At 52.0% G+C, this 17380-nt stretch overlaps 1 protein-coding gene across 9 annotated transcripts in view; it reads left to right on the forward strand.

The window, feature by feature from the left end:
* Window positions 1-16201, forward strand: part of PAX5 (paired box 5) — a 147941-nt gene extending 131740 nt beyond the window's left edge. For 3 of the 9 annotated variants that reach the window (XM_004677506.2, XM_004677508.2, XM_004677510.2), the window contains 2 exons: window positions 11321-11407; window positions 15735-16201. In XM_004677506.2, coding sequence (XP_004677563.1) covers window positions 11321-11407; window positions 15735-15811 — 164 coding nt within the window. In that variant the 3' untranslated portion in view covers window positions 15812-16201. The remainder of the gene's footprint in view (window positions 1-11320; window positions 11408-15734) is intronic. The other 6 variants (XM_004677509.2, XM_012721271.1, XM_004677507.2 and 3 more) reach the window with 3 other exon arrangements.
* Window positions 16202-17380: the final 1179 nt, after the last annotated feature.

Below are 17380 nucleotides of genomic sequence, written 5' to 3' on the forward strand. Positions count from 1 at the left end.
GGAGAGAGTCCAGACTTGCTTGCTCTTTTAATGAGAGAAAATGCAGGGCCCTGGGAACGACCTCATGCTCCCTACCTCAACTCCAAATAGCAAGATATCACCCTTGCAGGTGATTTATGCTCGGTACCTTCTCAGTATTGATAAGTGTGGGTTGGATGAAGGCTCTCCAGGCAGGGGGACAAGTATGACTGTGTTTGGGGACCTGCTGTATTACTATATGGTCTCCACTGATCTGACAGCAGAGTCCAGAAGCTACTGGTGGAGAGAGAGGTAAAGCCACAGGGCTGATCTTGGAGCTCCTCCCCCCACTATCCCAGACTATTTCTTAGGACCTTGCTCCTTCCTCCCTGTGACCAGAGGGAGCCTCCTGCCAGGATTCAGAGTTTGCTGAGTGGGGAGCAGGCTGGCACTCGAGCTCACATGCCCAGTCAGTTGATATACTTGTGCAGTGAACAGCCTACTCATTACTTCGTGGCTGCCTTGCCCCGTTTCCCTGTTTAAGGGAAACTTGTGAGGTCTTTCTCAGCCTTCAGATAGTGGAGAGGTGAGAGAGACACTGAGAAATTAAAAACCCTGCTGATTCCTGGCTAGGTGGGGGTAAAAGTTTCCTGCCTCCTCATGTACCACCCACAGCCAGCACAGAGCCTGGCACCAAGCAGATGTTTTGTGAAGGACTGAGCAGGCACATTGAATAACCTGTGGACCAAGAGAGAAAACAAACCAGTGCAGGGGGTGATGACTGTGCAGGGAGTGATCACTGAGACCAAACACCTAAAACTGGGGCTGTTCTTCCTTCCTGTGACTTTCCCTTTCCACCTACTCTTTGTTTTGGGTCCGTGAATAAGACTAATGGAACTTCGGAGCTTTACGTACCAATGTCTCAATGGTTGCTGTTGTGCTGCTTAGAACATCTCTTAGAACACTCTGCCAACCACAGGACCCCTATGCCAAATGCCTGGATGGACGCCTGCAAACTTCATTTCTGCTTCAGGAAGAATTGCCTCGGCTCCCCCTAGTGGAGAGTCGGGACACAGCGTCCTCCTGCATTCCTGGCGTGTGGCCGGACAGGACAGGACCACCTTTGTGGACACATGCCCCTCCTCGGTTTTTCCAAAGTTGATACTCCGTATTCATAGGATCTTCACCACAACCTCTACCTGCCCTTGGTTATCGTCTTGTCCTAGGTGTAGTGAGAGGAAGGAACTGGCCCGAGATGCAGAGCCAGGAGTCCAGAGCATTCTCTATCCCAACAATCCCCCCCCCCATATCTGGTCTTGGTCAGCTGGCCCTCTACTTGCACTGGCACAGCCTGACCCTTCTCAGCCTCATGGCACTGGACTCCAAAGCGCCAGAGGGGCCCACTCTGGGTAGGTCAGCCTTTCAATAAATATCCTCACCAGTCTTCCTTCTGCCACCTTTGGCCCCTTCAGTCCAGTCTCAACACAGCAGCCAGAGTGAACTTGTTAAAATTAAACTTGGGTCACGTCCCTCCTTTGTTCACTTCGAGTAGAGGCCAAAGTCCTTACACAAACTTCCCTCCTAGACCTCAGCTTCTCTTCTCTTCTCTCCCTCCCTTCTTCTATCCTTCCTTCCTTTTCTCCAGTTGCACAGAGCCCTAGCTTTTTCTCCAACATATACCACCTTCCTGCCTCAGGGCCTTTGCACTTGCTGTTCCCACTGCATGGAGTGTTCTCCCTGCAGATAGTCACATAGCTAACTCACTTCCTTTAGCTTTTCATTTAAAAAGCACCTTTTCAGTGAAACTGATTCTTGCCACTCAACCTAAAATGATACCACGATGTTTTCTTCTCAACACACACTGTATGCTTTATTTTTATTAATTTTTCTTGTTTCTTGTCAGTTTGTACCACTAGAATATAAGTTCTCTGAGGGCAGGGACCTCTGTGTGTTGCTCACAGTGGTATCCTCAGTGTCTAGAATAGTATCTGGTACCCAGCAAGCACTCAGTCAGTATCTGGTGAATGAATAGGTGAATGAAACATCAACAGTCTACATGTGCCCTGCATCAAGGTAGACACATTGGGTTCCCCAACATAGCTGTTGGGTTTCCCATCCCTTCTTTAAGGGTCTTCTCCAGTCTTTCTCCCTTGGTCCCCCAAAACATCTGCCCTCCTGCAAGCTCCTCTCCCAAAACCACCTCTCAGCTAGCTTTGTGATCTGGCAGAGGACACAGATGCAAGTGTCTGTTGAATATAAGAAAGAGATGATCTCACTCCGCAGCCTCAGATGGCAGCTAGTTTCTAATCACTGCACTCCTAGGGAAGCTAAGGCCTGAGACAGAGCCTTCCTCCTGGGAGTTTGTATATCAGGCTCTTGCCTCTTGGTTCAGCCCTGGCAGCTTTGAGGATGGGTTTGAGGGGTGCTCCTGACTCAGCTCTCACCACAGAGCTTGTATCTTGTCAGGCTCGCTGAGTAATAGTAGTGGTTGCCCAGCGACCAGCCTGGGGTCCATCCTTACTAGGCTGGCCCCTCTAAGTGGTTAGCTCTTAGAGGTGGGGTTCTCAAGAGCCTCATTGCACGGGGCCTGGGGACTCTACTTCAGTGTGTCCCAAGAACACTGGAAACTCTAACATGGTTCACTGTTGCAACCTTTTACTGCCCACAACCCCTCATCCTGCCCAGAATCCTGAGCAGATTCGGGCTCAGCCCGGCTACAGTGGGGTCCAGGACACTGCCTTTCTGCCCGGCTCCCCAGAGACGCCAATGCTGCCCTGCTCTGTGGAGCAAGTGCCCAGCCACTGGTTTTCCAAACATACCGACCACTGGAATCACCTCTAAAGTGTGATTCCTGAGCCCAGATTCTGATTTACCCAGGATGGGGTGCAGCCTGTCCATCTGCATTTTTTTTGAAGCTCCCCAGATGATTCTGCTGGGGAGCAAGTTCTGAGAACCGCTGGTCTGGACCAACACATGGCTATTGCCCCCTGGGGCAGCTTCACCACGGGGAAGCAACACAATTGAAAGAATGTGCTGACATAGGAGGAAGGGTAAGGATCTGGGAGTCCACAGCCCACTCTCAACCCACTCTGCGCTGGGGAGGACAGTGAAGAAGAGGGGGCTGACTCCCTCAGGCCCTCAGGGTGGGGAGCATGGGGAGACCTTCTAGACAGAGGAGGGGCCAGGAGAGCTGAAGCAGCCAGATGGTCTCCCAAAACCCCATCTTATCTTCGTTCTTGACCCTGAGACAAGTGAGTAGACAAATAAGCCCCCCTCCCTGTCTCCAGCCTGCGTGGAGTACCTGTGCCCCACACTGGTCCCCAGGATCCCTGTAATGAATGCGTGTGTTGCCTCCTCCTGCAGACTGTGGGTTCGCGGTGGGCAGGGACCGTGTCTGATTCATCTCTGCCTTCCCTGGCCCCGGACCCCGCACGCTGGGGGCAGGAAAGGTGTGCGGAATTGAGTGTGATCCTCGGGGTGCACTGGGGCTCGGGGCCGCCGTGCTGCTGAGTCCCCAGCACATAGCAAAGCCCGCACATGGCGGTAGTAATTGTGGAGGTAAATCTTGTCTGGGCTCCTCGCAAACACTTGGTGAGGTATTCCATAAATATGTCAGCAGCAGCATTAAAATTTGATGGCAGGAGGCACGGGTCGGGACTAGCACTGTGACTTCCCAGCAAGGTATGACACTATCACCTCCCTCTCATTAGTCAGCGGCAGGGTGCTCGGGCCTCCTCTGAGCCAGGCCCAGCCAGGGGGAGGCCATTTCTTCAGAGGAGGACCCCTAGCAGCTCTGAGGGACAGGCCAAGGTCTAGGTCACAGAAAAGTAAGTCAGCTTTAGGTTGACATTGGCCAGAGGGAAGGAGTCCCTGAAGGCGCTGGGAATGGGAGAGCAGGTTAGAGGGCCTCTGAGCTGCAGGGGCCGGGGGAGGTATTTTTGAGTCTGGGAGCTAGTTCTGGGGACTTGTTTCGGCTTTATAAGCAGCCTGGTGGAAATCATCTGTTAGCTCACAAAAAGTCCTGGTCGGGCCCTTGCAAAGGATGTGGGGTACAGTCAGTTAATGAGGATCATTGGAACAGGAGTGGAAAACAAGTATTCTTTAGTGACAGGAAGATTAGACACCAGTCTGGTTTCCTTCCCGCGATACATGTCTGCTCCCATTTGGGGAAAGAGCTAAGTGGAAGGGTCATGCTTAAAGTCACACTGCAGCAGACAAGACACCGAGTCCAAGAATTTCCCAACACTAAGAATTTGAGACACTTGTTGAAATGTGAGAATGCCATCTGCAGACATCATTTTCATTGAACAAGCCCCAGCACAGGCCCTACGGCAGTCCCACAGACCGCACACTTTGTACTGAGGGCAGAATGAAGCAGACTAGCCCCTGAACACTGACTTCCAGGGGGCTTCGAAATGTGTCGATATTGCTTGGTCCTGTAAGTGAGTGTTCTCATAACCAGGAGCTGAGGTCCACAGAGGTATAGTGGCTTCTCCAGGGTCACTCAGCTGAGTGGCTTTGGGCCACTGGGAGGCATTGTCTCGCACTGCGAGGCGGCATTTGCAGTGTCGAATCTTCCATTGTCTGCTTAAGATGAGGGTCTGAATGGAACCGGAGTTTGGAATAAGACCACACAGGAAAGTGAATTAAAAGAGAACCAGAATAGCTCGAGAACGGGTCCGAGTAGACCCAGGGGTCTCATCCTGAAATGCCTGATGGGCCCAAGCAGGTTGCACAAAGGTGAGCAGTGAGCCTTGGGGACAGGACAGTGTCTCTACGTTGCTTGTTCTGTGACTTAGAACAAGCCCTCACTTGCCCTTTAAACACCACACGGCCCACTGATACATTTCTCCTGGCCCATGTGGCTCTGGGGTCCTAGTTCTTGTGTGGAAAGACGTCCTGGAGCAGCCTGGGAGCCACGGCGGAGGCACTGCAGCACGCAGGTGGCGTCTCCCTTGAGCTCCCTGAGGTGTCCTTGCATTCAGGTCTTTGTGGCATAGACAGCAGGGTGTGGGCGGCAGGCACAGCCGTCTCTCCCTGCAGAGGACCAGATGGGGCTCCAGAATGGCCAGTGGTGAGGTCAGTTGTTCTCATTGTGGCCAATGGTGAGGTCAGTTCTCATTGGCCTGCCCGGCACAGCTATCCAGCTAGAGCCCGTGGCTCTCGGGGAGAAACAGAAACAAGGCACATTTTGTATTCTCTCCCTCACTCTTGCCCTCTCTCTTGGTTTTTCTCTCCTCTCTGTTTTTCTGAGCCTTCGTGTCTAACCTGAGCTGGTAGGGAAGAGGTTTTTCCCTGAAATGGATCGATGCTCTGTGCCGGGCTGTCCAGGCTGACAGGCCTGACCTTTACTGAGCTTGCTTGGGTTTTCCTTTCCCTAGTGGAAGCCAGGGAGGTCTTGCTCTGGAGAGAAGCAAGACCTCCTTGAAGGGGGCCAGGCTGGGGAGAAGAGGGGTGCAGTGAACATAGGAGTCATAGCTGAAGGTCCTTTGAGGCCAGTTATTTAAATCTCTCCCACACACCAGTTTTACAGATGCAAAAACTGAGGCTTGGCGAGGAAAAGGGACTTGATCAAGGTCATTGGAAAGATGTTGACAGAGTTCCTGGGTGTGTGTGCACAACCACATACTCCTATATACACAATACACATACAGGTATATATGTTATATGTGTTAAAAGTATACATGCATGTACACAATTATGTGTGTTTATTAGGTGTACCTGTGTGTATTATAATAATGTATATAGTGAACAATGTATGCTGGGATAATATATAATGTATACTAATATATAGTATAGATTACGATCTATTTTATCTCTATGATCTATGTCATATGTATTGACAAGTGTGTAATTTGTATTATGTGTAGCACAAAGGTTGCCTGTGTCTGTGTGGGCTGCTTGAGTGACGGTCACTGTCTTTGTAGATGGCCTTGTTCAGTAACACCCCAGGTAGCTGCTGCTAAAACCACAGAATCTCACCCACTTTTTCAAATCTTTCCTTCCTCTTCCTCCTCCTCAAAGATTTCCTCTCCTAGCCCAGTTTGAATCCTTCAGAAATAGAACTTGGCTGTGAAGTCACTTTGAAAGACTTTCTGTATGTTAATTACAGGCGGCCAAGGTCTCGAGCAGAGGTGGGAGCCCACCATCTGCAGATGGGGTCGGCCCCCAGCGCGCTCTGCAAATCCCCATCATCTGGCAGGTGTCGTTTTGGGTTAATTAAGAGCTACACTGAGCCCGTTTACCTGTCACTTCTGAGAATTTTAGGAAACTTCGACTTTCTTGCCATCTTTGAGCTTGTAGTGGGGGAAACTGGAAACATCTCTGACTCGCTCCGTTTTCCTGGCCCTGCAATCTCCAGTTCAGCTGGATAAAGTGCATGAGAAAATGTACTTTCTCATGCACTTAATCTCCTTTAAACTTTTCATTTTAATCAGTCCTTTCTAGTCACCTCATTGATTTTTACAGCCAGCTCTGCTAAATTTGGAAGACAGTGCTGTTTGGGGGAAACCACCGCTTTTCCTAAATTTCCTGTCTCTGCTTGCTTTCTGAGTCTGGAAAAGAACGTGCATTTCTCTAGCTTTGCTCTATTTACTAGCTTTGGAAGAACCTTTGACTTGTGGGTTAGGGTCCTCTCACAGCAATGGGGTTTGGGGTGTCATTGCTAATCTTGGAGTCCATGTCTTTAGGGTCTCTGTGTGTGTGCATGCACACATGAGGCCCAATTAGATTCTCAGATAAGTAGGTGCGCAGTTGACCAAAAGTTTCCTTCTCCAGAATGAGAAGAACTTTCTCTGGGATGATGATTATGTCTTAATCCCAATAGAGGTGATTACACAGGCCTACACATTTGCCGAATCACAGCGATAGATCATTTAAGATTTGTGCATGTATGCATTCATTGTGTGTACAATTCACACCAAAAGAAAATGCTTGTAAACAAATAATGAGTTTCAGTTAATATGCATGCTGAAACACGTAAGGGGAAATGTACTGGTGTTTACAATTTACTTTGAAATGCATCAAAAATAAAAAGAAGAAAAGGCTGGAGAGATGGTGACATATGATAAACAAGTAGAAAAAATACTGACAGTAGAATTAGGTGGTGGGTACATAGTGTTCACTATAAAATCCTTTTAACTCTGCTGTGTGTTTGAACACGTGCAGGGGTGGGGGAAGGAGCGTGCAGGGGGGCTCCCTCTTCCGTTTGCCCTTGAGATGGTGAATGCCCCAGGGCCTGGGAACTACTGGGAAGTTGAGGGAAATTATCTCTCAAACTCTCCCCAGCCTTAATAATCTGGGACTCTGAGACAGCAAGGGTCCATATAAGATAAATTTGTGTGGTGGCCGGTGTGGCCAATTTTATTTCCCATCCGTTCCAAAATGGAATGAGTTGCCTGGAGCTGGGCAGGAACAGGGGAAGGGTGCTGCAGCCAGCTTGCAGTGCTGCATCCTAACCTGTTGTGCCACCAGGGGGCCTGAGAAAAGAAGACTCTTTTCCTTCTCTCTCTGACTTCACGTGTCCCCTTAAGCTGGGAGAAGGTATTTCTCTCCCAGATTAAGAATCTTAATCTTCCTGTAATGTTATCTCAAACTTCTGGTCATTCCTAACATGTTGGTGTTTTAGTAGGTGAGAGTAGGAGATACTGCCCAGAGAGGTTTAGTCACCTATCCAATGCCACACAGCCACCAAGTGTCAAAGACAGAGCATGCTCTCTCCTGGCTCTGCCCACAGGAATAGCCACACCCCTCCATGGACACACCTTCCCTCCTCCCCTCTTCTGTTCCCACAGCTCTGTACTGGGGCTGACTTGCCTTGATAACTTCAGGTCTCGTGGGTTCTGGTCCCATCCTGGCTTCTCCTGAGAGCCACTTACTCCCAAAGGACCAGGGTGGAGAAGAGTGAGCCTCGGGCTTTACTGTTGGAAGAGTTCTGAGGGGCTTGCATGTGACCAACCCACGTGCTGTGTGTCTCCAGATGGGGATCTGGCTGCCCGGTGAGTGACAGCCACCTGAGTGTACCCAGTCAGTCCTCAAAGAAGCTTTTTCATTCATGCACAGAGAAAAGGCTCTCAGTGTAAGGACTCAGTATTTTTGAGGATTGGCAAAGCATGGAATAGTTCATGGAAAGAGGTGAGGAGCTCATAGTCGCCTTTGTGCTGCGCAGTCACAATAGACGGTGCTTCTGTGTGAGTTTCATCCTGTGAGTCTGGATGTGGGGTCCCACCAGTGAACCAGAAGTGGGGACTTTCATTTTCTGCTCTAAGACAATCATGCCTGCACTTGAGGGGCATCATCTTGGGCCTGTGGGTGCTACAGCTTGCTGTCGCCCAAGCTCCGGTCTCTTTCACTTCGACCATGATGACAGTCAGCAGGCCGGGCTCCCTGGGGGGTCCAGTCTGTTCTCCATACTCTGGCATGAAGTCTTTCCTGGGCCCCGGGCCTCATGGGAGCAAAACACCTGGATCCTGCCCCCAACTCCCACTCAGCTCCCACTTTGCCTCTGCTGGGCTTCATGAAGACCTGGCCATGACCCACCCCAGACTGTTGCTTGCACTAGAATGCCCTGGCTTCCTCTGCACCCCAGAAAGTGCCCCCAGACCCTTTCCCAAGGATATTTGATGTTTAAGGAAGAAAACTAAATGCTCCTTGGAGGTAATGATGGTGGTGAATTCAGATAGAGATATGAAGCAATTGGTGGAAACCTCCAGACACAAAGGAAGCCAGTAGAAAGCCAGGTAGGAGCTCTCCCTGGTGGTACAGCTGGTTGGAGTGCTGCACCACAAAGCTAAGCCAAGCTGTGGCTGCTTCACTGTGAGTTCGATCCCTGGCTCCAGAGGTGACCCACATGGTGCAGACCTCTCCTGTCCTGCCTGCTGTTCCTCTCAGCAGTGTACTTCATCGGTTTGCCGGTTCTGCTCCCACTGTTTCCGGTGAATCCTCTCATTGCCCCTGCATCTCTGACCTGTACCCCATTTCTGTATGCATAAATAAATAAAATATTAAAAAAAAAAAAGCCAGGTAAGCCCACAGAGCCCTAAGGAGGGACTTCCCTCCCTGCCAGGGACACAGTGGCCCTGAGAAGTAAAATTCAGGCTCAGCAGACTAGGAGGGCCGTTGGACACCACTCAGTCTGTGCTGCCCTTTAACACATGGGAGACAGAGGCCCAGGGTGCTGATGTCCTGGCAGAAGGCCCTGGGTGGAAGCCAGGAGCCCAGTCTGGAATCACCTCATGGCCAACCAAGTCCCCCTAAGGCTTCATTTCCTCGCACATAACATCTGGCAGTTGTACCCACCTTTGTGGGTTATCAGGAGGGTTAACAGATGTTGGGTGCCAAGGAGGCTTACAGGCTGCCACTGTGGCCATCAGCTTCTAGGTGTTCACTTTATGCCAGGTCTTCTGTGTGTCGTTCATTGCAACTTTACAGTGACCTTATAGTCACTACGGCCCATTAACTGCCCCAACTTTACTGAGAAGGAAACAGACACAAACAAACTGAGTGATTTGCCCAATATCACAAAGCTTGGAAGAAGTAGGTTCAGAATCTGGGTCCAGGCAGTCTCACTCCAGTGCCTTGCACCTGAGACCTTAACTTTTGGGACTGGAGAGAGACCAAGAAGACTCCCTGGAAGAGGTGGCCTTGAAGCTGGACCTGTTAGTCAGGTGTGGTGTTGTAGATGGAGATGCAGAGATGACTTTTCCAGAGGAGCCCACTGCTCTGGGCCCAGGCCCAGCACTGTCAGGAAGTACCTCTGATGGGACAGTTCCTCAGGCACCTGGAGCCAGAAGGGTGGGCAGCTGCCCCCTTCTTCAGGCCTCTCTGTCTCTGTGCACCCCCACCCTGCCCCCAAGGAGGAGGAGGAGGCACTGTGGCGCTGATGGATATGTGGAGGCTGGGCGGCTGCGGCCCAGCACTGTCACCAAGCTCTCCCTCAGTACGCCGGAACCTGACACCCTGACCACTGAGGCATAAAAAACAGAGAATTGGAAGTCTCAGCCTGTCAGGCTGGGAGTGGCCCCCAGAGAGGCCCGGGGAGGAGTGCGCACGTGTGTGTGTGTGTGTGTGTGTGTGTGTGTGTGTGCGCGCGCGCTCATACACGTTCTGCCTGTGGTTGCCTGAGAAATAGGGAGGAGGCCCATCCAGCTCAGCGGGTGGGAGTAACTGCCCCCGGGCCTGCGTTATTGTTCCAGCTGCACCTGGAACATTTGGGTATAGGCCCCCCTGCAAAAGAGCAGTGCTCTGGTCCTGATTCTGCCTGGTCCTTCTGGAGGCACTTGCCCTTTGGCTCTTTAGCATCCTTGAGACAAATCCATGGAAACGTGTGGGCTGAGGGTGGTCTCGTGGGGCTGTGTAACTCCTGTCACTGGTGAGAGGCCCACGTGCTTTGTAGCCAGTGACTGTAAAAGCCACTCAATAGCCAACTATCGGCACAACCTGTGCCAGATACCAGAGTACAAGTGATGAGTCAGACTTGAGCCCTCTGGGTGTCCCCCAGCCACAAGGAGGGCACAGGCAGAGCCCTGCCTGCTAGAGAGAACAGGCAGCAAGATTTGTGGGCAGGAATTTTGAACTCTCGTCCTATGACTAGCTGATGGGCCTGGGAGTGGGAGTACAGGGCTGCTCCAAGTGCAAGGGTCACTGCTCCATGAGCATCTGGGCCAGCCGAACCAGCCTTACGCACATCATGCCCCCTCCCACACCCACTGCTGTCCCCACTTGGCATAGCTGCAGGCCCTGCCTGAGCACACCCAGAGCCCAGAAGGCCCCAGCTGCTCCCTCTTCTGTTCTCCCCATGCCTTTGGCTTGTCCTTTCCATTCAGCAGGCTGCTATCCCAGGAAAGGGCCTGAGCTATGTCTCACTGTCTCATAGGACCGAGGCTCTGGGAGAAGCCACTTCCGAACTCACCGCTCACAGGCCAGACCTGTGGCTTCTCAATCCAGATTTGCTCCAAAAACATGTGGGAGGTGGAACTGAATCCACACCAGGGTCCTGGAGTGGCCTGGAATGGCCAGGGCTGAGAGCCAACAAGTCTGGGGCTTTCGATGAGTGTACTCCTTGCTGGTAAAATAGACCAATATGTTTAGGGAACACCAGGCACATGGTAATTTCACAGTACACTTGTGAGAGGCCGGTAGTCACTCCCTCTAACAAGAAAACTGTTTTGTTTTTTTTTTGGGGGGGGGGAGGCGAATATAGACAATGCCAATGATAGCTATCCACTTACTAAGGTTGTGGCCTGGGCTTGCCTTTGTTGGTTATGAAAAGTACAGGCAGTTTATGTAAGACGAAAATGTCACTGGCATTTTCAAACCTGATTGATATTTGGTTCTTGTTTCTCTCCCCACTTACCACATGCAGGGAGCGAGTTTTCTGGGAGCCCATACAGCCACCCTCAGTATCCCTCGTACAACGACTCCTGGAGGTTCCCCAACCCGGGGCTGCTCGGTGAGTACTGATGGAGGTCCCTGGGCTGTTGCCTGCCCCATTGCACCCCTATGTTACCTTACTATCTCGAGGTCCGGCCACTGAGGTGGGGTGTGTGTAGCTTGTCCAGACACATGCAATATGCAAGTTGTGGTGGGGCCTGCTGTGCTTTCATCCCTCCCCAACATGCTTGGTGGATAAGGGAAAGTGGTACAAGAGAAGAACAGAGAAAAAAAGGAGGGGTAGTTTGTTGAAGGAGGAAAAGGAAGATAGGGAAAGTGTCTACTCAAGAGTAACAAAATTCTTAAGAATCAATAAGTATTCCGGTGAGAAATCTGTAAACAAGAGGCAGCATGGAGTCCAATTCAGATTGATTGGTCATGGCTACCTGACTTTATAAGGATTGGTAATGTCTGCATGGATATCTCCAGAGCCAGAGCCATTGGAAAATGGTTGCCCTGTGGCTGACACCTTATAAGGCATAGTGCCCAGAGCTCATCTGTGGCCATATCTCCAACCACATTTCAGATGGGCAGATTGTCCATGGTGAGTGCTGGTTTGATCTGTGGACAACATGAAGATATTTGGGCCATCCCAAAGATGAGGCAGCCAGACTAGAAGTTTGGACCTGGTTGTGTGGGCAGCTAGGATCCCAAGAGGACAGGGGGTGGGAAACAGTGGGACTGGACAACATCTGAAACCTCTGTTGCTTACACTGGAGTGAAAGCCAGTTTCCAGGCTGAGGGCCTGGCCTGGAAAAGAGGTGAACTCTATTCTCATGGGCTGGAGTGAGGGAGCCTTGGTAAGTATGTTTATGCAGGAGGGGTGCTCAGTGCATTGAAGGGGGAGCCAGAAGAGGTAGGTAGAAGAGGAATCAAAACTGTGTCCATCTAAATGAGCAGGAGCTGAAAAGGATGCTCTCTTGAGAGCCTCAGCCCCAAATAAGCAGTGATCCCACTTTTCCTGAGAGGAGATGCCCAGTTCACCTTACCACAGTCTTGCAAAGTCGTTCTTGGCCCATTCACATCTCCCAGCCTGCCCTTCCTCCGCTTTCTTCTGGGCGTTAAGCCAAACAACCCCTCTAGGTGGGAGAGCTACACTGATTATTTCTGCCATCTGGGGATGGTGCAAGAGGTATGGAAATCTGTAGTGAGGCTCTTTGGCATTCCTGGAAGATGAGAAGGAGGTGGGGAGTGAGTGAGACCCTCCACACACAGTCACATGTGTTCACGCCCTCACACCGTCTTCCATTCCTGGGCCTGGTTGAAGCCTCGTGACAGAAATGCCACTGCCCATGCTGCACCCAGCTTCCCAGGAGACTATCTGTGCTGAGCCTTCTCACTAGAGCTGCCTGAAAGCTGGCCCCAGACTGGTGAGGGTACCCCAGGCTGGTGGGGGGCAGAGGTGGCAGGCAGGGCGGCAGGGCTGATGGAAGAGAGGTGGTCTGGTCAATTAGGATTAGAATGGAAGCACCGTGGTCTCTGTAAAGGGACTAAAGAGCAAGTGGGATCCCAGAATGACTGTGTCAAGAAGTAAATTGATGATAATGTGAATTAGAGAGGAAAAATGATGGCAGAAAGGACAAGTTTATTCTAGATGGAAGTCTAATGGGCACCAGGAAGACAGAGTGCTGTGTGAGGTGATGCTTTTCATTTCTCCTGGTAAATGCAAGTGATGCTGAGTTCACCATGGAGCTGTTACATGGAGGCCGCTGAACAGTCTGGTCAAGAGATGAGGCTTTGAGAGAAGAGTCAGAGTCAGCCTCCAGGGGTGGCCAGTGTGGGCCTTATGGAGGCCCAGGAGGCTTTGCTACTGCTTCCTGTCCCTTTACACCTGTTTGTGAGGGCAGCCCACGTAGTTTTCCTGCTCTTGTGCCATGCCAAGCCTGCAGGCCTGGTATACACACACACACATACACACACACACACATACACACCCTTCTCTCCTGAGCCCACCTGCAGGCAGGATGCAAGCTTGGCTTGATGATGCTCTGTGGGTAACTGTCCTAACACTGACCCAGCCCACAGAACTGAGGGCAGGTGAGGCTGACAGGTGTCTCTGAGGCAGGACTCCAGCTGGGGTGGTGACAGAGGAGGCAGCAGAAAGCTCCATCTCTGGGAATCCATGGACATGAGGTTGGTGTCGACACCTTCTAGAACAGAACAACAAAATAGGGCTGTCCTCGCTGCCTGGGCCATACTGCTGGCCCAGGGGCAGGGATGAGTTGGGAAATGGATCTGCTAGACAGGGCTGGGTTTGGAGGGGTGGGAGACCTTCTAAAGTACCTGCTGTCCTGCTCTCCTGATTCCACTCTCGCTGGTCACCTCAGACAAATGACTTACAGTGTGCCTCTGTTTCCTTGTGGGCTAAATAGTATTAGTTCCTGAGGGTAGAACTATAGCAATTAAAAAAGTGAATGAATACAAAGTCCAAAGCACGTTCCATCCTGATTTTGTGTCCTCAAAGAGCCATTGTGCCTACATTTTACAAACAAACACACTGAGGCACAGGGCAGTGAAGCCGCCTGTCCTAGGTCAACTAGCCAGGAAGCAGTAGAGCCTGACTGGTCACTTCCAGACCTTGGAGGCCAGTTGTGGTATCTGGGGGAGTTGCCAAGGTTGCTTTGGATTTGGATGAGATTTCAGAACCGATGAGTCCCCTGCACCTGGGGAATTAAGAAGCTTCCTCTTCCCACATCAGCAGACATGTGGTCTATTATGGCTGACAGAACCCCAGCTGCTGCCCATTTAAGTAATCCTGTCCCCTCATCCATCCCACAAAGGTTGCGTGTTCAGACCATGTGATTGCATTGTGATGGAGAGTCCTGAGTCAGGAATAGAAGACCTGCGTTCCAGGCCAGGGCCTGGCATGAGAACCCTATGGCTTTGGATATATAACTTTGGTTGTTGAGCCTCAGTTTCCGGCTGGTAAAAAGAGGCGATGGCCTAGCCTTTCTTATCTTCATGGTTCTGAGAATCTGCTGGTCCTGCTGAACCCTCAGGCCTCTTCATTCCTAGGGAAGAGTTTGCACAAAGCAGGACTCCAAGGGGCCACTCCCAGAGCATGTAGTCCAAGGAAAACGCCTGGAGACAAATGGTGGAAGAGGGGAGGGGCAAGGCAACTTCACAATGGCTCTGTCCTGAGGTCCCAGGAAGCAGGGCTGCACTCCCCACGTCCAAATCTTCTTGTCCTCTAAGCCCTAGCCATCCCACTTCCTCTGGAATGCATGACCCGCCAGAATAATATTCCCTTCTCCAGAGCGCTTTTCTCAGCGCTCTGCTCCCTTCCCTGGCTCCGAATGTGGCCTGTGTCAAGGGCGGTGTTTGTGCATTATTGCCCAGCCCTGCACCCAGTAGGCTCAGAAAATGAGTCATGAATCACTAGACAGGATCTTTACTACTGTTTGTTCCCTCACTCAGGGCCGTTGCTCATTTACTTAGTTGAGCACATGCCACTTGTCCTTAGAGTGTTGACAGGAGACGGACACCAAGATGAGCAGAATCAGCCCCTGTCTGAGTGGGTTGTCCGTCCAGGGGAGAAGGAGAAAGCACGGAACCAAGGGATAGGCAGCATGTGGTCCAGCCCTCAGGAGGCAGGGGCTTCCAGGAAGGGAGAGCAGGTGCTGAGATCGGAAGAGGCAACAGGAAAGGGACCAGCGGCAGTGAGGGATTCCAGACAAGAAGCCAAGTGTGTGAAAAAAGGCACAGGAGGGTGATAAGATGGACTGCCTCTCCCTACCCCGCATGCCGCTTTCAATGAGACACCACGTGAAGGACGCAGCCGTGGGGACAGAGGAAGTGCTAGCTCAGCTGTGCTAGCTGCTGTTAGTGTTACCTGAGGCGGCTGTCAAGAGTCTGATGCTGGCCGGTGCCTGTGGGGTCAGGAGGGCACTGGCTGTGGAAGGTAAATCCAGGCACTTCCGTAGGGCCAGGTCACCAAGTGAGGACTTTCATTGTCTAGGTCCTAGATTGACAGATTTTTCTGCAAATGACCCAACAGCAAATATGTGAGGCTTTGCCAGCTGCACGGTCTCTGTTGCAATGACTCAACTCTACTGTAGTGGCATCGGGATCATGGCTGGTAGAACATCATTGACCCCAACCTACTGGGCAGCTGGGAGGATTCAATCTGCCCACCCAGCACTAGGGAAGTCTTAGAAGCAGGTTGCACCCCTGAGCTGGCTTGCAGTTTTGGAAACAGGGACCTTGGTGAGAGAGGAGGGGGGCCTGGACTGGGTGAGGGGAGGATGGGACCATGGTGGGGGGACACTGGTGGAAAGGGGGCCCAGGTGCAGGACTGGGGCCACAAGGTCGCCCTCCGACCTCCATGCCCTCTGTGTCTCTTCCAGGCTCCCCGTACTATTACAGCGCTGCCGCACGAGGAGCCGCCCCGCCTGCGGCGGCCACTGCCTATGACCGCCACTGACCCTCGGAGCCAGGCGGGCGCCAAGCACTTAAAGCACATATCACTGAGGGCGATAGCCTCCCAGCCCCTCTGACGACAGCAAGAGGGGCCCGACGAGACCATCCCCCAGCCACCCCAAATCACTGAAACTCCTGCCCCCCCTTTCCTGCCAGGGACTCTGGGGTTCTAGGGTAGGGCTATTGGACTTCCACACACGTGTCTGTTTCTAAGAGTCAATCGCGGAGCTTCTCCCAATGGCAGCTGGGTCTCTGCAAACCAACCGACTGCTCTGCAGTCAACTGCAGCCCCTCCCTGCCCACCAGCCCCCAGCTATCAGACTGCCTGCCTGTCTTGCCCGCCCCAGGCCTGGGAAAGACAGCTTGCTTTTGTTGCTTCAACAGCACCTATGTAAATAAATACCTTCTTGCTTTTTTGTGGGCCCCTGGGTCCCATGAAGCAGACTGCCCACGCATTATGCATCCTGCACTCCCAATGCTTCCCAGGACGTCTTAGACCCGTGTGCAGAGTGTCCTATCTGCCCTGGTACCCCTACAGGTGGGCATGAAGCTGTCCTTGAGGCAGAATGCCCCAGCCTCCTGCTCAATATTACTTCTTTAACATTTTGAGTAGGGGTATCACAGGGCTGGGTAGACTTCAACCTCCCCCCACCCGACCCCTGCGACCCAACCAGTCCCTTCCCATTCCCAGGAGAAACACAATTTGGGGCGATACCCTGGCTTCCCACCTCTATTTTCCTGGGTTCAATGCAGTGCAAGCAGCTCTTCTCTGTATCAAAGGATTCAAAGAGAACCTTCTGGGAGATTCCTCAGCTACTGTTCTAAAGTAAGATGTGGTCCCAGGTGTTGATTGCATCGTGGACTTTGAACATTAGGGCTGGATGGGATCCAGGAGACCATGGTCCAAGGCCGGACCTGAGGCTCTCCTGACCCCTCAGCCTTGGAACCACTGAACTGAATGGGGATGTGTTTCACTGACATGTGCCCAGGTTCAGATGACTCTGGATACCCACATGGACACTTTCCCAAACTTCAGGACCCTAGGAGCCAATTCTGTCATGCAGACAATGATTAACAAAGAGGACTTTCCCTGCATTGAAGACCACAAACACCTCCAACCATCAGCTGGAACTTCCTGAGCACCCTTTTCCTCACGGAGCCTAGCGCGAGGCTGGGAAGGGAAGTGAGGTGGGCCTGACTCCCACTGTAGGCACCCACCTGTTGATACAGGGGTGATACGGCCAGGGCCAAGGCCAGGGACCCCAAGAGTGTGGTTAGGGAGCTGGGAGCACTCCACATGAGGTAGAGTGGCCAGGAGAAATCACCTGGGAAGATTTGGGAACGGAGGAAGGCCTCCCAGAGAGGAGAACAGACAGGCAGTGAGAAGCTGGTATGTGAACCTGGAGTGGTGTTAGGTGGAGTACTGAGGGCCACCATCTCTCCACCCGGAGCCCCAATTCCTGGCATGACCTCTTGCCAGGTCAAGACGGCCAGGTGGGGACTCCCTCCAAACCTGACCTGCAGCGGTGACAATGGACTATGCCATCTCATGTAACTGTCCCCTATGTCTGTC

The sequence above is a fragment of the Condylura cristata genome, unplaced genomic scaffold (genome assembly GCF_000260355.1).
Source record: "Condylura cristata isolate star-nosed mole 26May11 unplaced genomic scaffold, ConCri1.0 scaffold00006, whole genome shotgun sequence".
NCBI classification, from domain to species: Eukaryota; Metazoa; Chordata; class Mammalia; order Eulipotyphla; family Talpidae; genus Condylura; species Condylura cristata.